We start from the raw sequence: 20,041 nt of genomic DNA on the forward strand, positions 1-20,041 counted from the left end.
AGTGCGAGGTAAAAGGACAGCTAGAGCCACTGCTGGGGCTGGAGCCGGATGAGGCTCAGTGTAATGAACGTGCCCAACAGTGGTCAGTTCTCAGACGTAACGGCAAAAAAGGCTAGGGAAAGAGCCAACAGCTTTTGTTCAAACAACAGTCAGCCACGGGTTGGCCACGAAGAAAGATGTAACCATTGTGTGCATATGTATATTTCTAGTGTATATCAGACAGTGGTTGAGTATATGTGTATACTCATCTATAAGTACAGCCCTGTATACATGTACAAACCTACATGAATACATGCACGCTTGTCCACACAGAGGTGGGATATTTATTCCTTACCACAAATTCCTACAACTATAAGGGTTTCAAGTTGCCTGTGGGGGGGATGAGGGGGAGTTGGATTTTGAAATATTTACATGAATTTTACTTGCTAAACAAGTTAACTGAGATCACAGCAAATTCGAGATTTTTTTTTTTTTAATTTTCAGATGTTTTCAGATGTGGGACGTTTTATTTCACCCTTCAATTTATTCTTCTCTCTCAGACCTATTTTCTTTGACTTCTGTTTTCCTGATATATAAAAGCACCAAATCACCAGCAGCAGCAAGGGTCAGAAAAGAAACTAAGTAAGCTACACAATTATTACCAGTATCAGAGTTCACCGCCCCCCCCAACACACAGCACAAAGTCATCTGTAAACACTTTCTCCCAGCCTTTCCTGTGCCTTGCTGTATCTTCCTGTCTTCCACCCTTTTCTCATCACAGGAAGGGAGGAGAAGAGCTGCATGGGGCTGGAAACTGCTATGTCCCCTGCTGTCCCTTTCCATCTCCCCAGATCCTTCCACAGCCTCACAACTGACACTTCTTTCCCTCCTCCCTGGGTGCCTTCGAAGCTAATTCACACCTTGTCCTGCTGGCAAGACTCCCAAACAGATTTTTCCTTCCGCCAGCTCCCTCACAGGGTCCTGCTGCAAAGCTCCTCTCCCTGGTTGCATCTTGGAGCAAGTCCCACAGAGCACCTCAGTCCACAATTACATCCTGCGCTTTCAGAACCCACTACACACCTTTCCGCATGTACTAGAATCAATTAAAAGTTACCAGGAAGAAATCAGCTCAGTACTAAAATCTTCCTTTTTGACACCTCAGCTTCAAGCATCATTAAAAATAGTGTGATTGACAGGGCTGTGGGGCTGGCTAGTCCCTTCGAGGTCTCAGAGAACAGGCTCACCACCATGTTCCTTGCTCCATCTTTGAACAGGAAGATTCCCAGCAAGCAGCTGTACTGAGAGACAGCGTGACCACAGACATGTGTGGCACATGTACATCAGAACAAGGAGCCCCTTTCCCCTTCTGCAATAAAAATGAGTTGAACACACTGTATTCTAACCAGGCTTGCCTTCTTTGTAGGATTTGGAATTTAAGTGTGTTGTCTGAGTCATATGGTGAGAAAAGCCAATGTAAACAGGGATCCTGGGAAAGAATTCATCAACTGACTGAGCCCCTCTCCAGCCTTGTCAGCAGAGAGCTGAACCCTCACCCGCTAGCGCCTCACCGGTGCTCTGAGAACGGAAGCATGTACAAACATAGTATGCTTTTGTGATTTGTTTTCAGAAATGATTTCGTTACACAGTCTAGGCTGACTTTAACTTAAGGTCGGTAGGCTGGGCTACCACTTACATTCTATGGATCCTTAGATTCAGCCAACCTCAGGTCATACATGCACCATGTAACCAGGCCTGCAACAGCCACGTCTACACCAAATATGTGCAGACTTGTTTCCTGCCACTGTTTCCTAGACAATGCAGTATAAGACAACTTTACATAACATCTGCATTACATTAACGATTAGTAGTAGCCTGGAAGTGATTTCAAGTACACAGGAAGATATGCATTCAATATGAAATATCTGCCCACAATGTCTGTGAGTTTAGTTATTTGTAGGAGATCCTGGAACCAACCCTCATGAAAACTTTGGGACAGACTTCTGCATGCGGCACATTTTATCTGTGCATGTATTCCATCCTGTGGTTTCAGCTATGTGGCCGTTACGGTGAATAGGGAGGTGCAGATGTGTCGGTCAACACACTGATCTTACTCCCAGTGAGACTGACATTAGTTAGTCTACTTTTAAGATTCCTAGAATCCACCACACCACTGATGAGCCTAAAACAGGAGATTAGAAATTCAAGGTCAGCCTAGGCTGGCTACACAGCATAATCAGGTCTCAAAAATAAAACAAACAACAAACATAAAGAACTATGGCTTCAGTCTTTCAGTTCACAGTGTCCTAATTAACAGACCTGACTATCAGTCTGTTATTGCTGAAGTACCTTCTCCTAGCAAGAGGCTGGAAACAAATTGCCTGACCCTTACCATGGGTACTGTCACCGTCCCGACAGGCATGAAGACATTCTAAGAGATACTTGTATCCTCCTTGGCTTCACTTTTGAGACAATGCACCCCCAAGAGTTGGAATTCTCCCCAGGAACCTCATGTGGGGAAAGGCTGGAGCCTGTGGGGGTTTTCCTCACAGTATTTGTAACTTGTCAGACCACCTTAAAGGAGATTGTCATTAGACAATCACGATAGGCTAAGAGACCACACCTTCACCCAGTCTGGTTTCCTGTTTAAACCACAAGACAGACTGTGGGTAGGGGCGACACAGGCTCTCTCTGTCCCTCTTCCCAGCACCGCCACATTGAACAGCTCTCCATTTTCTGCTCTTCACTCTCACTAGCTTGTTCAATTGGCTTATTTGGGTTGGTCGGCCCAACCTGGCCTATGAGGGCTGCCAGAGCTCAAGTTCTGGCCCTAGTGGTCCAGTAATATAACCATGCACACATGCATGTGCAAACACAAGAGAATGGAGACTGTGAGCTGGAGCAGCATGGCCCCACACATTTGCCTGTGGAGAACACTACTTTGATGCTCAGAAATGAGTGTGCAGGACATGCAGGATACCAGAAGCAGTGAGTTCGGGGTATTGACAGCACAGATACCCAACACCTGCACCAACAGGGGAGGGCAGCAAAGCCAGCCAGTCCTCATTTCCCTGTTATCACTGGTGGACGCCCCTTCCTGGTTATTCTCCCTCTGTCCACCCTTCTCCACCCATCAATCTGTTCTTCCCTTTTCCCTGCACAGGGCACCACCCTGTTCCCTGCCGGGCTTCCTGTTATGTTAAGCTGGTGGGAGGTACAGATGGGAGTGTGGGGTCAGGACTGAGACAGATGATGGTATTTCTTTCCTAAAGTGGCATGTGCTGGTGACTAGCTCACCACAGACATGGCATCAACCCCGTCCCTGTGTTGCCAGCGGGTGCCAATGTGCACTTCACCACCCCAAGCTTCTGGACCACAAGGATACAGTACAGTTTCCCACAGCAAAGCCCCTTCCCTTTAACAGGGCCTCCTCGTTAGCCCCAGTCCTTTTGGCACCTACCAAATCATCTCCAACGCTCTTCCACAAGAAGTGCCTTCCAGAGTCTTCTCGGCAGATCTGAAACAAGTGCCAGAGCCCAGGGCTCAGCCATCAGGAAGCACACTTCACCTCTTCCTGCCAGGGGCCCTCAGAGTTGAGCGGGTTACCTTTAAAAGCTCCCCATGTGGGGCTCCCCATGGTGACTCACCCCATCCCACCTGCAGCAACGGCAGAAAGCAAGGATTTCTCTAGCTTGGACTGAAAACAAAGAGTCACCCTGAACAACAGCAAGCAGGTTAAAAGCAGTCATGAAGAGCAGAGCAATGAGCCCCACTTTAGAAAATCACATTAGACGAAGGGAAAACGGGGGAACGGGACAGTTCTGGTGAGGGGCTCAGACCCCAGAGATGGCCACCCCGTCCATGCTCTCGCCTGGAGTCTGGCAGTTCGCAATGAGGGGTGGCCACTGTCAACCTCTGGCTGGAACCCGGTGGAGACCCCAGCTCCACACAAGCACAAGGGCAGAATCTGGAGCCACTTCAGCAGTGTGGAAATTTCACTAGTAACCAGTTGCCAGGTTTATCCGTGACCCTTGCCATGCAAGGAGGCGCTGTAGAGGAGACTTCTTGAGTCTCACAACTGTCCCAAGCAGGGCTTTGCGCTGTCCTTGGGGGTTCAGCTGAGTAGAGCTGAGTGCCTGGAGCTGTGGAGAAGCTTGAGGCACAGCTGACATTGCAGGACACAGTTGTCACGGAAACGGGTGAGGCTAGTTGTTAGCAACAAGGAGGAAAGATCCCCAGGGTGGGCCCTGAGACCAAGAAGTAAACAAATAGGTTCAACTCTAAGTCTTAGGTCAGACCCTCTCCCATTCTGGCCAACTGAATTATGTCATATCTCAGAGTCTTGGTTTAATGTGTCAGTAAAACAGAGAGCAAGTTGGCTAATTATGGGACACAGGCTGAAATCTCTCTGCCCATTTTTTTTATCAGAGAACACCCACAGGCATCCAGACATGGGTTCTCTGTGTACATTCTGAACTTCAACCAGTGTTGAAACAGAAGCCATGTGGCCCCGAACTCTTAAAATATTTATCTGCACAGAAAAAGTTGCCAAGCCAGAAACAGAAGATCCCCAAGAGGCGCTGATCTGCAGGATTCAACTCAACTGATACTTGCAAAAAGGTGTGCCTGTTGGTGCCCTGATAGCCAAATAAAATAGATTATTCGTGAGACAATGGAACTCCCTTACTTTTGTCTTCTCACCCAGAGGAGAACACCATCGCATCCCATATACAGAGTACCCAAGGCCTTCCTTCCGTGGATGTTACATTTCCACAGCACAGTCAATGCCGGTCTCACTGATACAATCCCAACCCTGATTCCCCCAGGCATTTGTGAATTATAAAAGCACTGTGATTCTCAGCAGGCCTCCCTGCCACTGAACTGGACAGTTGTTGTTTTCTTCTAATTAATTCTCCAGCTTCTTGTTTGTGTCTGTCCCACTTAATCATGTGGGGTGTGGTTCACCCAGCAGCTGCTATGAACCTTCCATTCCTTCAAGTCACTCAAAACTGAGTGAAATGATTCCAGGCCAGTGGATGGGCTGACAGGAGAATGGGAGAGACACAGCCCTGAATCACAGAAGCGTAGTCTTAAAGAAGAGACACTTTCAAGTTCCCCCCACACAGAGATATAATGTTAACACTCTGTTTACAACAACAAAGTTACTGTGTTTTTTTAGGTTGATGTGCTCTTAAGTGATGTTCACAAAACCTGCTTAGAAACTCCAAGATTTAGTTTATCCATTTACTAAATAAGACATTTAAAGTCTGTACTGTGTTTCTCTAAATGCCAAATAAATGTTGTCTGGATCGGAAAAATCAGTTACAAAGAATTACTTCTACTTTGAGACATGCTGAGTAAATTATAGCAGGATCATAAAACCATGCTGGATAAATCTGGCATATTATTCAAAATTTCATTGGGCCTATGATCTTCAGTCCTCTATATTGACAGTTAAGTAAAGACCTGCCACTGACTGTGGGTCCTCCACTATAAACTTCTGGGGAGCAGAGACAACAGAGGACTTCACTGATTCAAAGACCCTCTCCAACCTAAAGAAAGAGCTTTACTTTTATATTTCTTAAAGCCTGCCATGCTTAAAGGATGCCTAAAATTTTGCTCAGTATATACCTAAATAATAAAGTGATGTTCTGGATTTGGTACAAGTAAAGGTGATTTCATGCCCTTACTTTAATCAAGTTTTTATATAGCTGTTTATTTACCCAGACCCCTGCCTTGTTTAAGGCAAGTTTACACATTTGAAATGATTGGTCTGAGATGGTATGGGGTTAGGAGACCTCCATACTCTTGCTGAGACCCAGGTTTGGTTTCCAGCACTCATGCTGGACTCCTTAGTCTCCTATCACTCCAGCCCCAGAGGATGTGCACCTGCATGCACGTGCCTACTCAAACCCAGGCACACACATACACGTAATTATAAGTAAATAAAATAAATAAAAATAAAAAAGATTAAAATAAAAATTAAAGATTTAAATGTTTCCACTATCTTAAGAGTGTTTTTCTTTGGGTGTTTCATTGTCTTTGGAAGAGAATTTCCTTATTAAGTATAATTTGGATGAAATTCTAAATTAACGTACACACATCAAACAAACAAACAGACCTCCATTTGGGGTTACTTGCACTTTAAATCCACAGATAGGTCCCTCCTTAATCTGCATGCTGATCCAGCTCACGCAGAACACTGTCCAGCGTGCTACTTGGACTCCATTTCATTGTCCTGATGGGAATACAAAAGCCAGCCTTTGGCCTAGAGGCCACAGGCCCCATCTTTACCCCTCTCCAACTTAGGTAGACTGAGTCAACATCCACAAATCCTTGCGTCTCTTCCTCTATCTCCTTTTCCGGTAAAAATCATTCCTGACTCTTTTTTAATATAAACAAAAGGCTGAAATGTAAGACTATGGAATCCAGACCCAGCTGCAGCTCAGCCTGAACACCTGCAGAAGCCTTGACTGGCAGGCACCCTACAGAGACATTGTCTGTGACTCTCTAAATAGCAGACCTCCCGGATCAGCTGTCTCACCTCGGGAGTGAATTCACCTCAGAGGGTTCTGAGGGCCACACATCCTGCTCCCCACCCTCTTCCCTGCCATGAGCCTAGGAATCCAGCTGTGCTGTGAAACCTCCCCCACCCTCAGAAAGGTGAGAAAAAAACATCCATTTCTGCCCAGAGAGCCCGGATTTCCACTCTTCTGAGCCCCGGCCACAGTCTGCCTCGGTGCTGGGGGCTGAACTCTCCTCATAGACTCTTCCATGCTGTTACCCGTCTGTAAAAACTCTTGTAATGAACTCCATACCCTACAACAATCTGTCCCAGGGTCCCTCCTTGAACCCCTCATCCAAGACCTTCCAGAAGCGATTCCACAGATAGCATATTTAATTACAGCGGTGACGTGCGTGAGGAAAGAAAGGTAACTCCACCTTTGCCACGCCGGCATAGGGAGTCAAGCTGCCAGGGTCTCCAGGCCTTTCCCTCAGTCCCAGCCAAGCAGTGACAGAGGCAAGCACTCAGGAGCAGCCAAACAGGCCCGGGGAAACTGTCCCCGGCCTTGAGTCTTTATGTCCCAGCCCTGGACCTCCAAGTTCAAATCCTTCTTTTAGTTCAATCCACCAGAAGTTCAGAGACTTCTTTCCGCCTATCGTGCACAGGCTTTCCTTGCCTTCGGCCCCTGTACCTATCAGTCAAGACTCGTGTCTTGATCCTGTAACTGAGTGACTCCCACTGGATAGAGAAAGGATTCTGCTCCCACAGCAGACTTAGCCATGGCAGCAGGCATTTCTTTGTGTCATAGGTGGGGTGCGATGCTCAACGGCCTACAGCAGATGGAGGCACACACAATGCACAGAAGGCCCCACCCAACTGAGGGCTACGCAGACCACACTGAGGTCTGAGGAAGAGAATCCTGGACTTGGAGGAAACAAGGAGGAGAACACCACTGACCCCATCACAGCTGACCACTCTGATGATGAACTGCACTGGTCAACTTCTAGACACCGGGTACCAATAGCTGCTTCTGCACTTCAAACGCAGTCTCCAGGGGGGAATCTTCTCTCTGTTTTGTTCTGCTATTTGGTTTTGCAGTGCTGGGCGACTGAATGCTAGATAAAGGTTCTACTGATGAGCTACTTAACCCAGCCTGGATCATTCTCAGAGCCCCAGTTTTCTCAGCTGTGAAATTTTGATTTCTGCCAAGAGATGGTGGCGCACAACTTTGATTCCAGCACTTGGGAGGCAGAGGCAGGTGCATCTCTGTAGGCCAGCCTGGTCAGTCTACAGAGCGAGTTCCAGGACAGCCAGAGCTACACAGAGAAACCCAGTCTCAAAAAAAAAAAAAAAGAATGGAAGGAAAAAAGAAAGAAATGTTGACTTCTGTTCTTTTTTCCTTCAAGACAGTGTTCCTTTAGGTAGCCCTGGCTATCCTGGAATACTCTCTGTAGACCAGACTAGACTTGAACTCTAAGAGATCTGCCTGCTTCTGCCTCTCACATGCTGGGAATAAAGGCGTGTGCCACCACCGCCACCACCACCTGGCAAATGGTGACTTCTAATCGACCTCCAACTGCTGGTCTAGTGGTGGTCCCTAGTGAATCTCAGGCTCCTTGTGCCCTTCCTTCACATCTTATCTTCAGTTTCTTGGGGGATATGTAGACAGAGACACTGTATACACTCCTAAACTCACCAGTTTGCATGTGTCTCTCTCTCTCACAGGAAGCTGGATCGATGAATTAAAACAAAAAATGAGGAAATAACCAAATCCTTAAAATCAGAATAACTTGATCAGATTCTAAAAATATTTTCATCTTTCTTTACCTCACTTGAAAAGTTATGCATGTTCTGTCTGCATCCATGCCTGTGTACCTAGTGTGTGTCTAATGCCCTCAGGAGCCAGAAGAGGGTGTCAGATCCCTCGGAACTGGACTTACAGATGACTGTGAGTTATGTGGGTGCTGGGAACTGAATCCAGGTCCTCTGCAAGAGCAGCCAGTGCTTTTAACCACTGAGCATCTCTCTTGCCCTGCATAGCACTGTCATTATAAACTAACGATATCCTACAATGGGCCCCCAAATAAGGAAGACTCCTTTAGAGCAGTCTACCCTTCAGCAGCCATGTTCCCTAAACAAGCCATATGCTACTTCAGGCCACTTACAGGGACGGCCACTCAGCAGCATCCGTGGCCATTGCCCCAGCAGCTGGCATAGCCTGGCCATTAGCAAATCTGAACAATTCAACCTTTCATCTACCAACCTAATGGACTTTTCTTGGCAAAGGCAGATCTGACTTGGCCCAGCACCCATTTTCACATCTCAAATCAGTCCATGTCAAGAATGAATGGAACCTCTGATCTGCCCTGTTTCTTACTTTCTATAGCAGGTTTTTCTCATCAGGGATTGCAGGCATTCAGCTCAGACTCTCCCCTGCATAAAGATCCATAACATAAATCAATCCACTTTCCCATCATCAAATCCCTAGTGTTGCATCTGGCCACTTCAGCTGGTTTTAAAAATTAAGACGTAAGCTAGGAAAAAATATTATCTGCTTTAGAGAAGTTAGGAGTGTCATATTAAGTTGAGCAGTAGTGGTGCACGCCTTTAATCCCAGCATTTGGGAGGCAGAGGCAGGTGGATCTCTGTGAGTTCAAATCCAGTCTGGTCTACCGAGTGAGTTCCAGGACAGTCAGAGCTACAGAGAGAAACCATGTCTCAAAAGGAAAAAAAAAAAAAAAAAAGGCCACATTAAAAACAGGAATTTACATGCTGACATGCAGTCTCGGGGTGACCACCCCTCCAAGCAGGTCAGGAAGCCTTCTAACCAAGCATGGCTCCCTCTCGATCATCCTCTCACATGGTTTCCTTTTGTAACCCTTCCCTTCTTAGGAGAGCCTCCCGGTTCTTTCCTCCTGTGGTCGGGGTGGACTGGCGACTGTATTCCTTTAGTTCTACCTCCAATGGCAGCTTTCAAACACCCAGCCAGGTGTCTCAGGGATGCTCCAAGAACCACCAGTACACCACAAAGGCACTCACCAAGACCTAGGGAGCCCAGCCTAGAGGACAGTCAGATGGCACAGGGCAGACAGACAGCACAAAGCAGACAGACGCATGCTTAAAAAGGCTCACAACCCACCCAGCAGGCTGAGCCAAAGGGGCAGAAAGAAGTAGAGGGGACAGGTGTGAACAAAAGTGAGGTGAAGGACCCCTGCCACAGCCACCAGGAGCTGAGACCAGAACCTGAGTGCAATGAAGAAGTAAGAAGACAGAAATACAAACAGACCCAAAACCAATTTACAGTTAGTCAGTCCCCTCCTCTCTCAGAGACACACTGGCACACATGGATGGCAAGAGGCAGACAGATCCAGGAGGAAACGACTTCTCCAAGCGAAGGAGGATGGAAATCATCCCATTGGTTATCTGAAAACACAACCACGGAGTGAGGAGTGTCTAACATGTCTGACAGCAGTGCACACGAATTATAGACACTCAGAGAAGCAATACCTTATAAAGAGTGTGTGTGTGTGTGTGTGTGTACAATGCTTGCCCATGTGATGTATACACATTTGTGTGTCAATGTTTGCACATGTGATGTATACACATTTGTGTGTGTATACAATGTTTGTACATGTGATGTATACAGGTTTGTATGTGTGTATACATGTGTACCTGCATGTGGAGGCCTGAGGTCTGAGACTGACACTGGGAATATTCCTCACCTGTTCTCTCCATATTTTTTGAGACCGGGTCCCTCACTAAGCCTGAGGCTCACTGGTCCTGCTAGACTAACTGGCCAGCAAGCCCCAGGGATCTTGTCATCTCCAACTCCCCAGTGCTAGAATTATAGGCACACACCTGCTGTCTCACCCAATTTCTACCTGGGGGTTGGGGATCTGAACTCAGGTCCTTATGCTTACACAAGGAACACTTCACCAACTCCCTCACCTCTCTGGCTCAAACAACTTTTTACATCCTATCCCAGATGTACAGAGGAATCTTCTGGCAGGATGATTTCTATCTAGTTGATGAATCAATAAAATATTATAAGTTGAGTATCCCTTATCTGTGACACTTGAGGCTGGGAGTGCACCAGAGGTCATAGATTTGTTACACTTTGGAATATTTGATGAACTCGCCAATTAAGCTTTCCTCATGTGGAAATCTAAACTAACACTTTGAGCATCATGTCCATCATCAAGTAAGTGGGATTCCTGAACACATCGGATCTCACGTTTTCAGACCAGGGAAGTTCAATCACAGCTGGTACCTGTTGGCCCACCAGATTTCTAGGGCAGCATCTGTGTGCAACACATGTGAGTTCACCTTTAACTTTAGCCTTCGTCTGTTGAGTCTGTCTTCTATGGGACACACACACCATCTGCACCTGCAGCTCTCCTGAAAAGCAGCAAATTTAACCTCATCCCTCTCCCAGACACAAACACAGAAGAGGGGAGGGGAGAGCTGTCCATGGGGAGGGAGAGCTGTCCATGGGGAGGGAGAGCTGTCCATGGGGAGGGAGAGCTGTACATGGAGATGGAGAGCTGTACATGGAAAGGGAGAGCTGTCCATGGGGAGGGAGAGCTGTACATGGAGATGGAGAGCTGTACATGGAAAGGGAGAGCTGTACATGGGGAGGGAGAGCTGTACATGGAGATGGAGAGCTGTCCATGAAAAGGGAGAGCTGTCCATGGGAAGGGAGAGCTGTCCATGGGAGGGAGAGCTGTCCATGAAAAGGGAGAGCTGTCCATGGGGAGGGAGAGCTGTCCATGGGGAGGGGAGAGCTGTCCATGAAAAGGGAGAGCTGTCCATGGGGAGGGAGAGCTGTACATGGGGGGAGAGAGAGCTGTACATGGGAGAGGGATGAACTGTACATGGGGGGAGAGAGAGCTGTGCATGGGGGGAGGGATGAACTGTACATGGGAGAGGGATGAACTGTACATGGGGGGGAGAGAGCTGTGCATGGGGGGAGGGAGAGCTGTCCATGGAGAGGGATGACAATGCAGCAGACCTTCCCAAGGGAGGATGGCATCAGAACTGAGCCAACACTAACAATGACCTCCTCTCCCATCTCTCTCCTGTATGGCTGGGCCACAGACAGACCTCTGAGTTGCTAAGCAGATAGATAAGAGCTCAGAAGAAAAATCCAACCCTCCCCAGGATGGGACAAGAGAACAACACTGGTTATTCACTCACTTTCAACTTTTTCAACTGGAAAACCCGACACTGAGGGCCAGGCAAAGGAGATCGTCACAATGTCTAAAACAGTCTGGACAATTTTACACTAAAAAGTAAGACTCGGCCAGGTTTGTGGTGCACACCTCTAGTCCCAGCACTCAGCAGGCAGAGGCAGGCGGTTTGAGTTCATCCTGGTCTACAAAGTGAGTTCTGGGCCAGTCAGGAATACAGGGTGAGACCCTGTCTTAAGTTTAAAAAAAAAAAAAAAAAAAGGAAAGGTGGGGTTTGGGGAGACGGCTCAGTCAGTAAAGTGCTTGCCACAGAACACAGGGACCCGAGTTTAGTCCCTAACCCCGAGTCACGCGTCGTAGTAGACACTTACAAAGCCAGTGCTGGGGAGGCAGGGACATGTGGAAGGGTCCCAAGCCAACTTAACCAGTACAGCCATCAGCTCTAAGTCCCTGTGAGATCCTGTCTCAAAAAACAAAGCAGACAGCTCCTGAAGAATGATCTGTGGCCTCCACAAAAAGCATACACTCATGGACCTTCATCCACATAAATGTGCACATATATGCACACACATACACCAAAATCAAAGGTAGGTTGAGGCTGTGGCTTAACGGTACAGTACAAGGTCCAGGGTTCAATCTCCAGTTCTTCAAAAAATGAAAAAGGTTATACAGTTTGAAAAGTAGAAAAATAAACTATTGACAGAAATATTCAGCAATTGAAATCTGTTCATTTTTGCAAGTGAAAGTATAGAGAGGCCTTTTCCAAAACAACTAGGACCCTAAGTGTTTAGGATTTCTTTTTTCTTCTTCTTTTCAGATTTTAAAAGAGTTACATATACATAAGGAGTTAGCTCAGTGAAGAAACCCAAGTCTAAACATAACATTCACTTGTTTCATTCACACCTTATACAAACAGCCTAAGGTAATGGTGTGGGGATACACATGATGAATACACAAGGGTGTGTGCTCACTTGAGCTTTCGTGGAAGCGGGCCAGAGAAGGACACTACATTTCGAGAGGCCCTGTCTCCCTCCGCCCAGCACTGGGGTTACAGGCACACCTTTTGTTTTTCCTAAGGAAGATGTAAGTCAGGGAAGGTTATTATTTATATTATTATTTAAACTATTTTAGTAGGAGGACAGAAAATCAAATGCTCACCTTCTTTTCTCTATCATATCCTAACTGCATTCTTAAAGGCCACTTAGAATGTCAAGAAAGGAACATGAAGACTTGCTACTAATAACACATTGCTGTGAAACCTCCTTTACTCTGCTGAATTATCCCAGAAAATCAAAGCAAGTCAATTGAATTTCACCTTCCTGTAAAATCCCAAATGATCACACACCAAGTCTGAGCTAGAATGACCACGAAATGAAAACCTGTAGGTCAGTTAGGAGGCAGATCCAGGGGATGGAGACCAGAGTCCACCACATTACGATGCTAAGAAGTTAAATACAACATAAGAGTTTAGTCAAGTTTCTAAAATACTGAACTATTAACTTTGGGACTTGACTAAGCATAGTGTGCTGATGCCACATGCAGGGCACAAGCCACAAGGGGAAGGTGAGATAGTCAGAGCATCCTTAAGACCTGAGGGAGCGCTCGCATTCAGAAGAGCAGTGGCTGCTAACTTTGGTGGTTTCTATGAAATCCTTCTGCAAAGTGAATGCTGTTACATTTTGAGACTGGGGAACTTTTAGGAGGTAGAGTCTAACTAAAGGAAGTACGTCACTAGAGTGGGGCTTCAAAGACTGCATACAACCTGACCTCTAGCTGCAGTCCTCTGGGTCCACCACTACCTGGCACGCTTTCCTGATGCCATGCACTGGCATTCTCTGCTGTCTTCCCTGCCATGGCGGGCTGAAACTTGTGAAACTATGAGAGAAAAAACCCTTAGGTGTTTTCATCAAGTATTCTGTCCCAGAAAGGCCAAAATAACCCATATGCTATTCTCAACCATCCTCTGCATCATGTCTGCTGGGTTGCATGGACATGCAGAGCTGTCCAATTTAAATTGATTCTGGGAAGGGGTAATCACCACAGCTTAAACATTACAGACAATAGCTCAGCCTGGGCCAGGGTCCTTAGATGATCTCTCATCACCTACTTACCAGCTGCCTTGGAAAAGCTACTGTGATGAAACACTGAGCAGAAGGGAGGGAACTGACCACCTAGGCTTCCTCCATGCTACTGTCCTTGAGGCCTCAGGTTGCCTAGCGCCAAGGGTCTCCTGTGTCTCGTGATCAGACATGTATCTCTAATGACATCATGTTTAGGTTGGGTATACAGAGCAAATGGCTCAGAATTAAGGATACATTTCCCTGTTGGGTGGGTCAATAGAGCCCTGACTTTGTCACCCTGCACCCCAAGCCCCTGACCTCATCTGAGGAGGTGCTATGCCTCTCCACCCACTCACCCACCTCTCCCCACAACCTGACCTGGAGGGAAATGGTCCACACCTTCAAGGAGTGACAATTGCTGGGAGGCAAGAGATACACACACAGCAAGATACACAAATGCTCCCTCTCCTAGAGAAATGCACTTAGCTCGTGGAATGAATGTGAGCACCCCTCAGCATTCACAGTTTTCTTTGTTTTCCTGGGGTATGTCAACACGCCTTACCCCTCAGGTTCCTAGAGGCAAGATAAGACACATTCACAGAATGGAAAGGCATGCATGCAGGCCCAGAAAGCCAGCTCCAACCCCTCTGCTATTGGCCACATTGAACCTAAGTTCAGGCCCAGGAGCAGAACACAAACCTTCCATAGCCAAACTTCCCCCACTACCACCACCAACCTCATGCCTGCCTTTCACTGCCTTTCTACTATTTCTTATTTTCAATTAAAATACCTATGGATTTTATGCCAAATGAGGAAGGTAATAAATCTGAATTGTAAGCCTCTAACCACCATCCAAGCCAATGTGAAATACTTAATACTCCACTCCATTTGTTTTGCTTAAAACTGATCTCTTGGAAATTTGGGCAGCCATGCTTCTCACTGTTGGGTAGCAGAGAATGCAAATGTGAAGGCCTTATTCTCATGAGCTGCAGCTTTGACATCTCCAGTGTGTCTTCATCATGGTCACTACTTTCTCAAGGTGCACATCTATACTTCTCCCAAGGACCCATTCAGTCAATCACCACACATTTGCTGAACATCTACTAAATACTATGCATCTAATTCAGCACAAAACATGGTGAAATGAAAACATGGTGAAAACGTCCAAGGTCCTTGCTCCCTGGGAAATCAAGCAGGCTATTATTACTGCGCAGGGTGACGCCTGCCATGATACAGATAGGTTATTAAATGAACATTAGGCAGTGACTATGTGTCAGAAATCCAAGGCCATTGCCTCTAATTCACCTATGACCCTATAAATGAAGGTGTCCAAAGAAGTGCACCAAGGCAAGTCCACTCTGCATTAATAGCGTCACATCTGCAACCACCAGCTAAACCTTAAGTCCTCTCTGTTCAGCTGCCCTGGTAGCTTGGAGTCAATTCATTCATGTTTATACTGGCCTTGCGTCTTCAGCACACAGCACATCCTGTAAAGGATCACAGTGACACTGGACCAGAGCACACCTAGAAAGAACTCCCAAGCAAGCTGCAAGGATCAAGATGAACAGTGTTGTGAAACCCAGGGGACCTGGGCCTTCAGACCAGTCATCCATCTGGCTCCTGTAACCATGGAATGGCTGCAGAGATGCCACAGGGCTGGGGGGTGCTTGCTGTGTAATCCAGGGAGCCAGGAGTTCAAATCCCCGCACTCATACACACTAGGCATCCCACACACTCCTGCCACTCCAGCTCTGAAGAGAAAAGTGGAGGAAGGAGAATAGTTGAGGTCTGCTGGCTGCTAGCCTACCTAAGAAAATGTGAGCCCAGGTCCGGGGAAAGAGCCTGCTTTAAAGGGATAGGCGGGCAGCGACAGAGGAAGGAACCTGGTGCTCTCTTCTGTACTCTACACATGTGCACAGGTGAGCACTCCTGCACACACACTGTACACACACTGTACACACACACACATACACACACAATAATAATAATAAACAACTCTTTTTAAAATTATCATAAAAGAGTTATTAAGGAAGTGGGCCTCAGTCAGACCGAGTAAGGTTAGACAGACCACGAGACAGAAGACATGGCTAGTCTCTCAGCAAAGCAGTGGACAAGGAGGAGCCCAAGAAACTCACAGGTCAAGCTCAGTGACAGCCAAGAGTATAACTAGGGCCAGTGGTGGGCAAGCCAGCAAGCAGCTGCCCAAATCCCCAGCCGAGAGAAGCAGCCAGTGTACACTATTAAAACAACCTAGCATAGCAGCCCTGAAAAGGTGCTCTCATCAGAACTCCTCTTGGGGAGCACCACACACCATGGAAGGAGCACTTTGTTCAGCCTCCCAGGAGAAGGGCAGAAATGCTAGACTGCCTCCTCAAGTGAGCACTGAAGGGCACCAAAATCTCCTAGAGACAATGGTCCCCTCTGCCTCTGCTTGGAAGGACAGAGCTCCAGCTTAAGGCTACATTAATCTGAATCAAAGAGGCCAAAGACGGTCAACCACAGCCATGGTCTCCACTAAGACCCTTTTCACACAGTGGCCACCTTCTCTTTCCAAGTTGCCCACCAAGCTATCAGCCTGTCCCAGACACCTATCTGTTGTGGTCAGTTCTACAGATAAGATTATCTGTTCTTGTTTAAGCCTTATAAACTGTTTCTACACCTTATATGACTTGATTTTCACAACTTTTATGAAATAAGCATTGGGCTTATCAGTTATGACCTGCAAAGTTGGGTTTTGGTCTAGGCTTTTTGTCCTTTGTTTTGTCTCATCTGTCACTCCTGCAAAAAACACGGTAGTTTTAAAGTTCTTAGCAGTCAACAGGAAGTTTTACAGTCTTAGGCAATGTAGATGAAATTCTAAACAGTCTTATTAAAAAAGAAACATAGAGCCAAATACAGAGTTAAAAGCCCAAGAGATCAGAGCACTAGCGAAGAGCCAAGACTCCCTTTAGCTTACCAGAGCTAAGGCTGGTCATTCATAATTAAGAAAAAAACCTCTGTATATGATTTATTTGGGAGCTGGGTGGCGGGCCCCCCAAAGAGTAAAAACCCACAACAACAATAGTGTACTCTACTTCCCTAAAACACATCTTTTCTAGATGAGAATTTTCTTGGTCCATTTATGAGATGAACAGCTGTATTTAAGGATTACTAAACAAACCTAGATGGGGCTAGAGACAGCTCAGTGGTTGAGTGCTTGCTGATCTTCTAGAGGACATGAGTTCAACACTCACATCAGGTGGCTCATAACAGCCTGTTCTCCAGCTCCAGGGGGTCCAATACCCTCTTCTGGCCTCCATGGGCACCGGCACGTTTGTGGCGGGTACACAGGCTCATAGATAACCTAGTTTTAGACACTGAAGGCTGGTAACCGCTCAGAGATTAGCATCACCCTCCATTCGGGCCACGTGCCCGTCTGTTTGCATTGCTCTGCCCTCGAGCCCTGCCCCACTCCCAGTCTTCCAGAGACATTTCTACCTGTATACCGTACAGAAGGGATGATCTCCAAGACAGACACAAAAGCACAGCCTTAGAAAAAGCCTACCATGTGCTTCGTCTTTTGGTAAAAACAAGAGCAGCTATCACAGTAGCTGAGTACGCACCTTTTCTTTCTTAAAATTCCCCAACTCCCAACCTCTCCAAAGCGCTTCTTCAAACTTCCTAGGTCACACAAATTTAATAAACAACTCATCAATTAGTCTTGCATGGAGAAGAGAATAGTTACACACAGAAATGTAGACAGAGTAAAAGTCACAGTAAAACGTTAGAAACAAATGAGCAAAGCTCCCTTGTCATCCATCACACCCACGCAACAAAGATCCGAAATCCATTTGCTAACCCCAGGCAAGCCCCCCCCCTTCTCTTAACACATAATTCCATAAAAGGACCTTAAGGGAAACAAAGTCAATATATCTTATTCGTAAAACAATCATCTCACCTAATTTTTACCATCTCTTTTTGCAAAATAATTTATAGAATCTGGCAACCTTACAAAAGTGGAATCAATTTTTTTTCACCCTTTTTATTTTCTAACCCCCTGGGAAAATCCCACACACTCATCTTGCTATGAACCACAGGAGGAAAGTGGCTGAATTCCAGTTAAGTCACGTATTCAACTGCACACTCACAACCTCAATCTTAACCATATCCATGAAATGCGATCTTTTGGAACCTTGCCTTTTAGTCACTCATTAAGATTTAAGATAATAGTATTCTCTCTCCCTAAGAACAGGCTCTATAGATGCCTCAAGTCTACACTTACACACATAAACGCTCTGTACTATAACTTTTTAAAAGATCTTTTTCATTCCTGGGCTATCTGAATTATTTTAAAGCTTTAGTTAGGTATCTTCCAAAATCCTATCTGGTAATAGAGGGTGTGGGTCTTTTTGTTTGTTTGTTTTTTAATTTCCTTTCCATGCAGAAAAAAAGCTTGGTATGACGCCATTGGGTATATATGGAAAAATACAAATTTCAATACACACACTGTGTGAGTAACTTCAACTATGTTTGTTTATAAATCCTTTTACCTGCGTTAGTCACAATGCCAACACACAAATTCCACACGCCAAATTTTAAATAGAGTATGAACACCGAGCTATTTGCTCACATAAAGCAGAGATCAATAAACTCGGTGGATTAGTGGAAAGTCACCCAGCAGTCCAATGCTGCCAGAGAAATCTTCTTTGTGCACCTAGACACTAACACACTCTGCTCAGCATCTCAGCTCCCACAGTGTGCTGGAAGGCTCTGAATATAGTAGACTGCGGCCATAAACGAAATCAAAGACACCAAGTCCAATTCCTGGTTGGAATAAGTTTCAAAATCCAAGGCCAACATCTGCCAAGTTCCACAGCTACCTACCAATCCTGGTCGGTGTTGCACTGAAAATTCAGCACAAGGGGTGAGTATTAAAATTTTAAACGCCCATTAATTAACTTGTACTCTGCTTAAATCACACATAGGCGGCCCCTCCAGTTGCAGTTAAGAGTCTTAGCGTTTGCCTCATTGTCTTAGAAGGGAGAAGGCTGACATGAGTTAGTGCACACAATGAAGTCTGTTCTTGTCCAGGGATTCTGACCACACTGCGCAGTAACTGCACTGTGAACTGCCTCTCCAGCCCCCGGATCAGGCAGTTTATCCCTGGTTCCTGGCCTTCGAGGGTTAGGCAGGGCTTCCTCTACCGTCTGCACATCTCTGAAAAGGGCTGGAGGCACGCCTGGCTTAAGCAGAATCTGTTTACCGCGCACTGCCCCCAACCCCGAGCGCTTCCGCACCCCTTCCTGGTACCTGCCCAGTTCCTCGCCGGTGTCGTAGTAGTCGTCCACGTTTTCCTGCCTGAACACAGTCATGATAGATTGTCACGCCTCACCAGAACCCAGGCCACTCCGGCTCCACGGCCCGAACCATCCCCACCGCCGCCGCGCTGCTGCTGGCCCCTCATGCACCAAGCCGCAGACCTCTAAAAGAAATGGGGAGAAGAATGAAACGGCAAACCTCCAGGAAATCGGGGTCCCCGGGGCTCGGCCCCGATCTCGAGGCCTCCCCCGGCTGGGGCCACGCGCCCTTTGTTAAGCCCGGGCCGGGGGACCCCCAAACCCCACACCGCCGCGCCCCAGCCCCGTGCCAGCGGTTCCCGAGCTCCCGCCTCCGCCTCCGGACGAACCGGGGACAGCGGAGGGAAGGGACACAAAGCGCCCGGCCCGGCCACCTGTTCCCCCGCGCCGGGGCCGCCCTCCCGCTCTTCCCGCTCCTCCCGCTGCCTGTGGCGGCCACTCACCCGGCCCCGCAGCTCTCAGTCCGTGCGCCCTGCGCCCCGTGGCTGGTCCCCGTCCAGGGCAGCTCCGAACGGCCTCCGCTCCTTGCCTCAGGCGCAGCTCGGCCCCGCGGGGAGGCAGCCACCACCTCCTCCTCCTCGTCCTCTTCCTCCGCTGCGCTCGCGGCTCCTCCCGACTCCGCGCTCCCGCCCCGCCGCGCGCACCCCGCACACACCCACTCGCCCGCACCGAGCGCGCGCCCCACCTGTGACTTAGCGCCCGGCTGCCCTCTGCCGCCCGCTTCGAAGAAACCGGAGGCTTTCGTCTCCAGAGTGTGAACCCAACGACCCGCGTGGGCCAGGCGGTATGCTCCGTGCCGGGGAAAAAAAAAAAAATACAGCAGGTTTAAAAAATAAGTCAATAAAGTCCTGCCCCGGAGACGCCCACACCCTGATGGAAACGATAGCAAATAAATAGCTTATAAATGAGGTTGCTCTGTTCTTCTGTGTTGACAACAAAACCGACAGAGAATAACAGGGGCCTCATCAGAGGGGG

At 47.4% G+C, this 20,041-nt stretch overlaps 1 protein-coding gene across 1 annotated transcript in view; it reads right to left on the reverse strand.

Annotated features, from left to right (window-relative positions):
* Dapk1 (death associated protein kinase 1) overlaps window positions 1–19,681 on the reverse strand; it is a 159,802-nt gene extending 140,121 nt beyond the window's left edge. Inside the window, exons 1-2 of the mRNA XM_028893677.2 lie at window positions 19,510–19,681; window positions 19,020–19,191 (exon numbers count right to left, since the gene is read on the reverse strand). Of these exons, the coding sequence (XP_028749510.1) occupies window positions 19,020–19,081 (62 nt within the window). The 5' untranslated portion in view covers window positions 19,082–19,191; window positions 19,510–19,681. The remainder of the gene's footprint in view (window positions 1–19,019; window positions 19,192–19,509) is intronic.
* Between the last annotated feature and the right edge of the window lie 360 nt (window positions 19,682–20,041).

The sequence above is a fragment of the Peromyscus leucopus genome, chromosome 5 (assembly GCF_004664715.2).
Source record: "Peromyscus leucopus breed LL Stock chromosome 5, UCI_PerLeu_2.1, whole genome shotgun sequence".
NCBI classification, from domain to species: Eukaryota; Metazoa; Chordata; class Mammalia; order Rodentia; family Cricetidae; genus Peromyscus; species Peromyscus leucopus.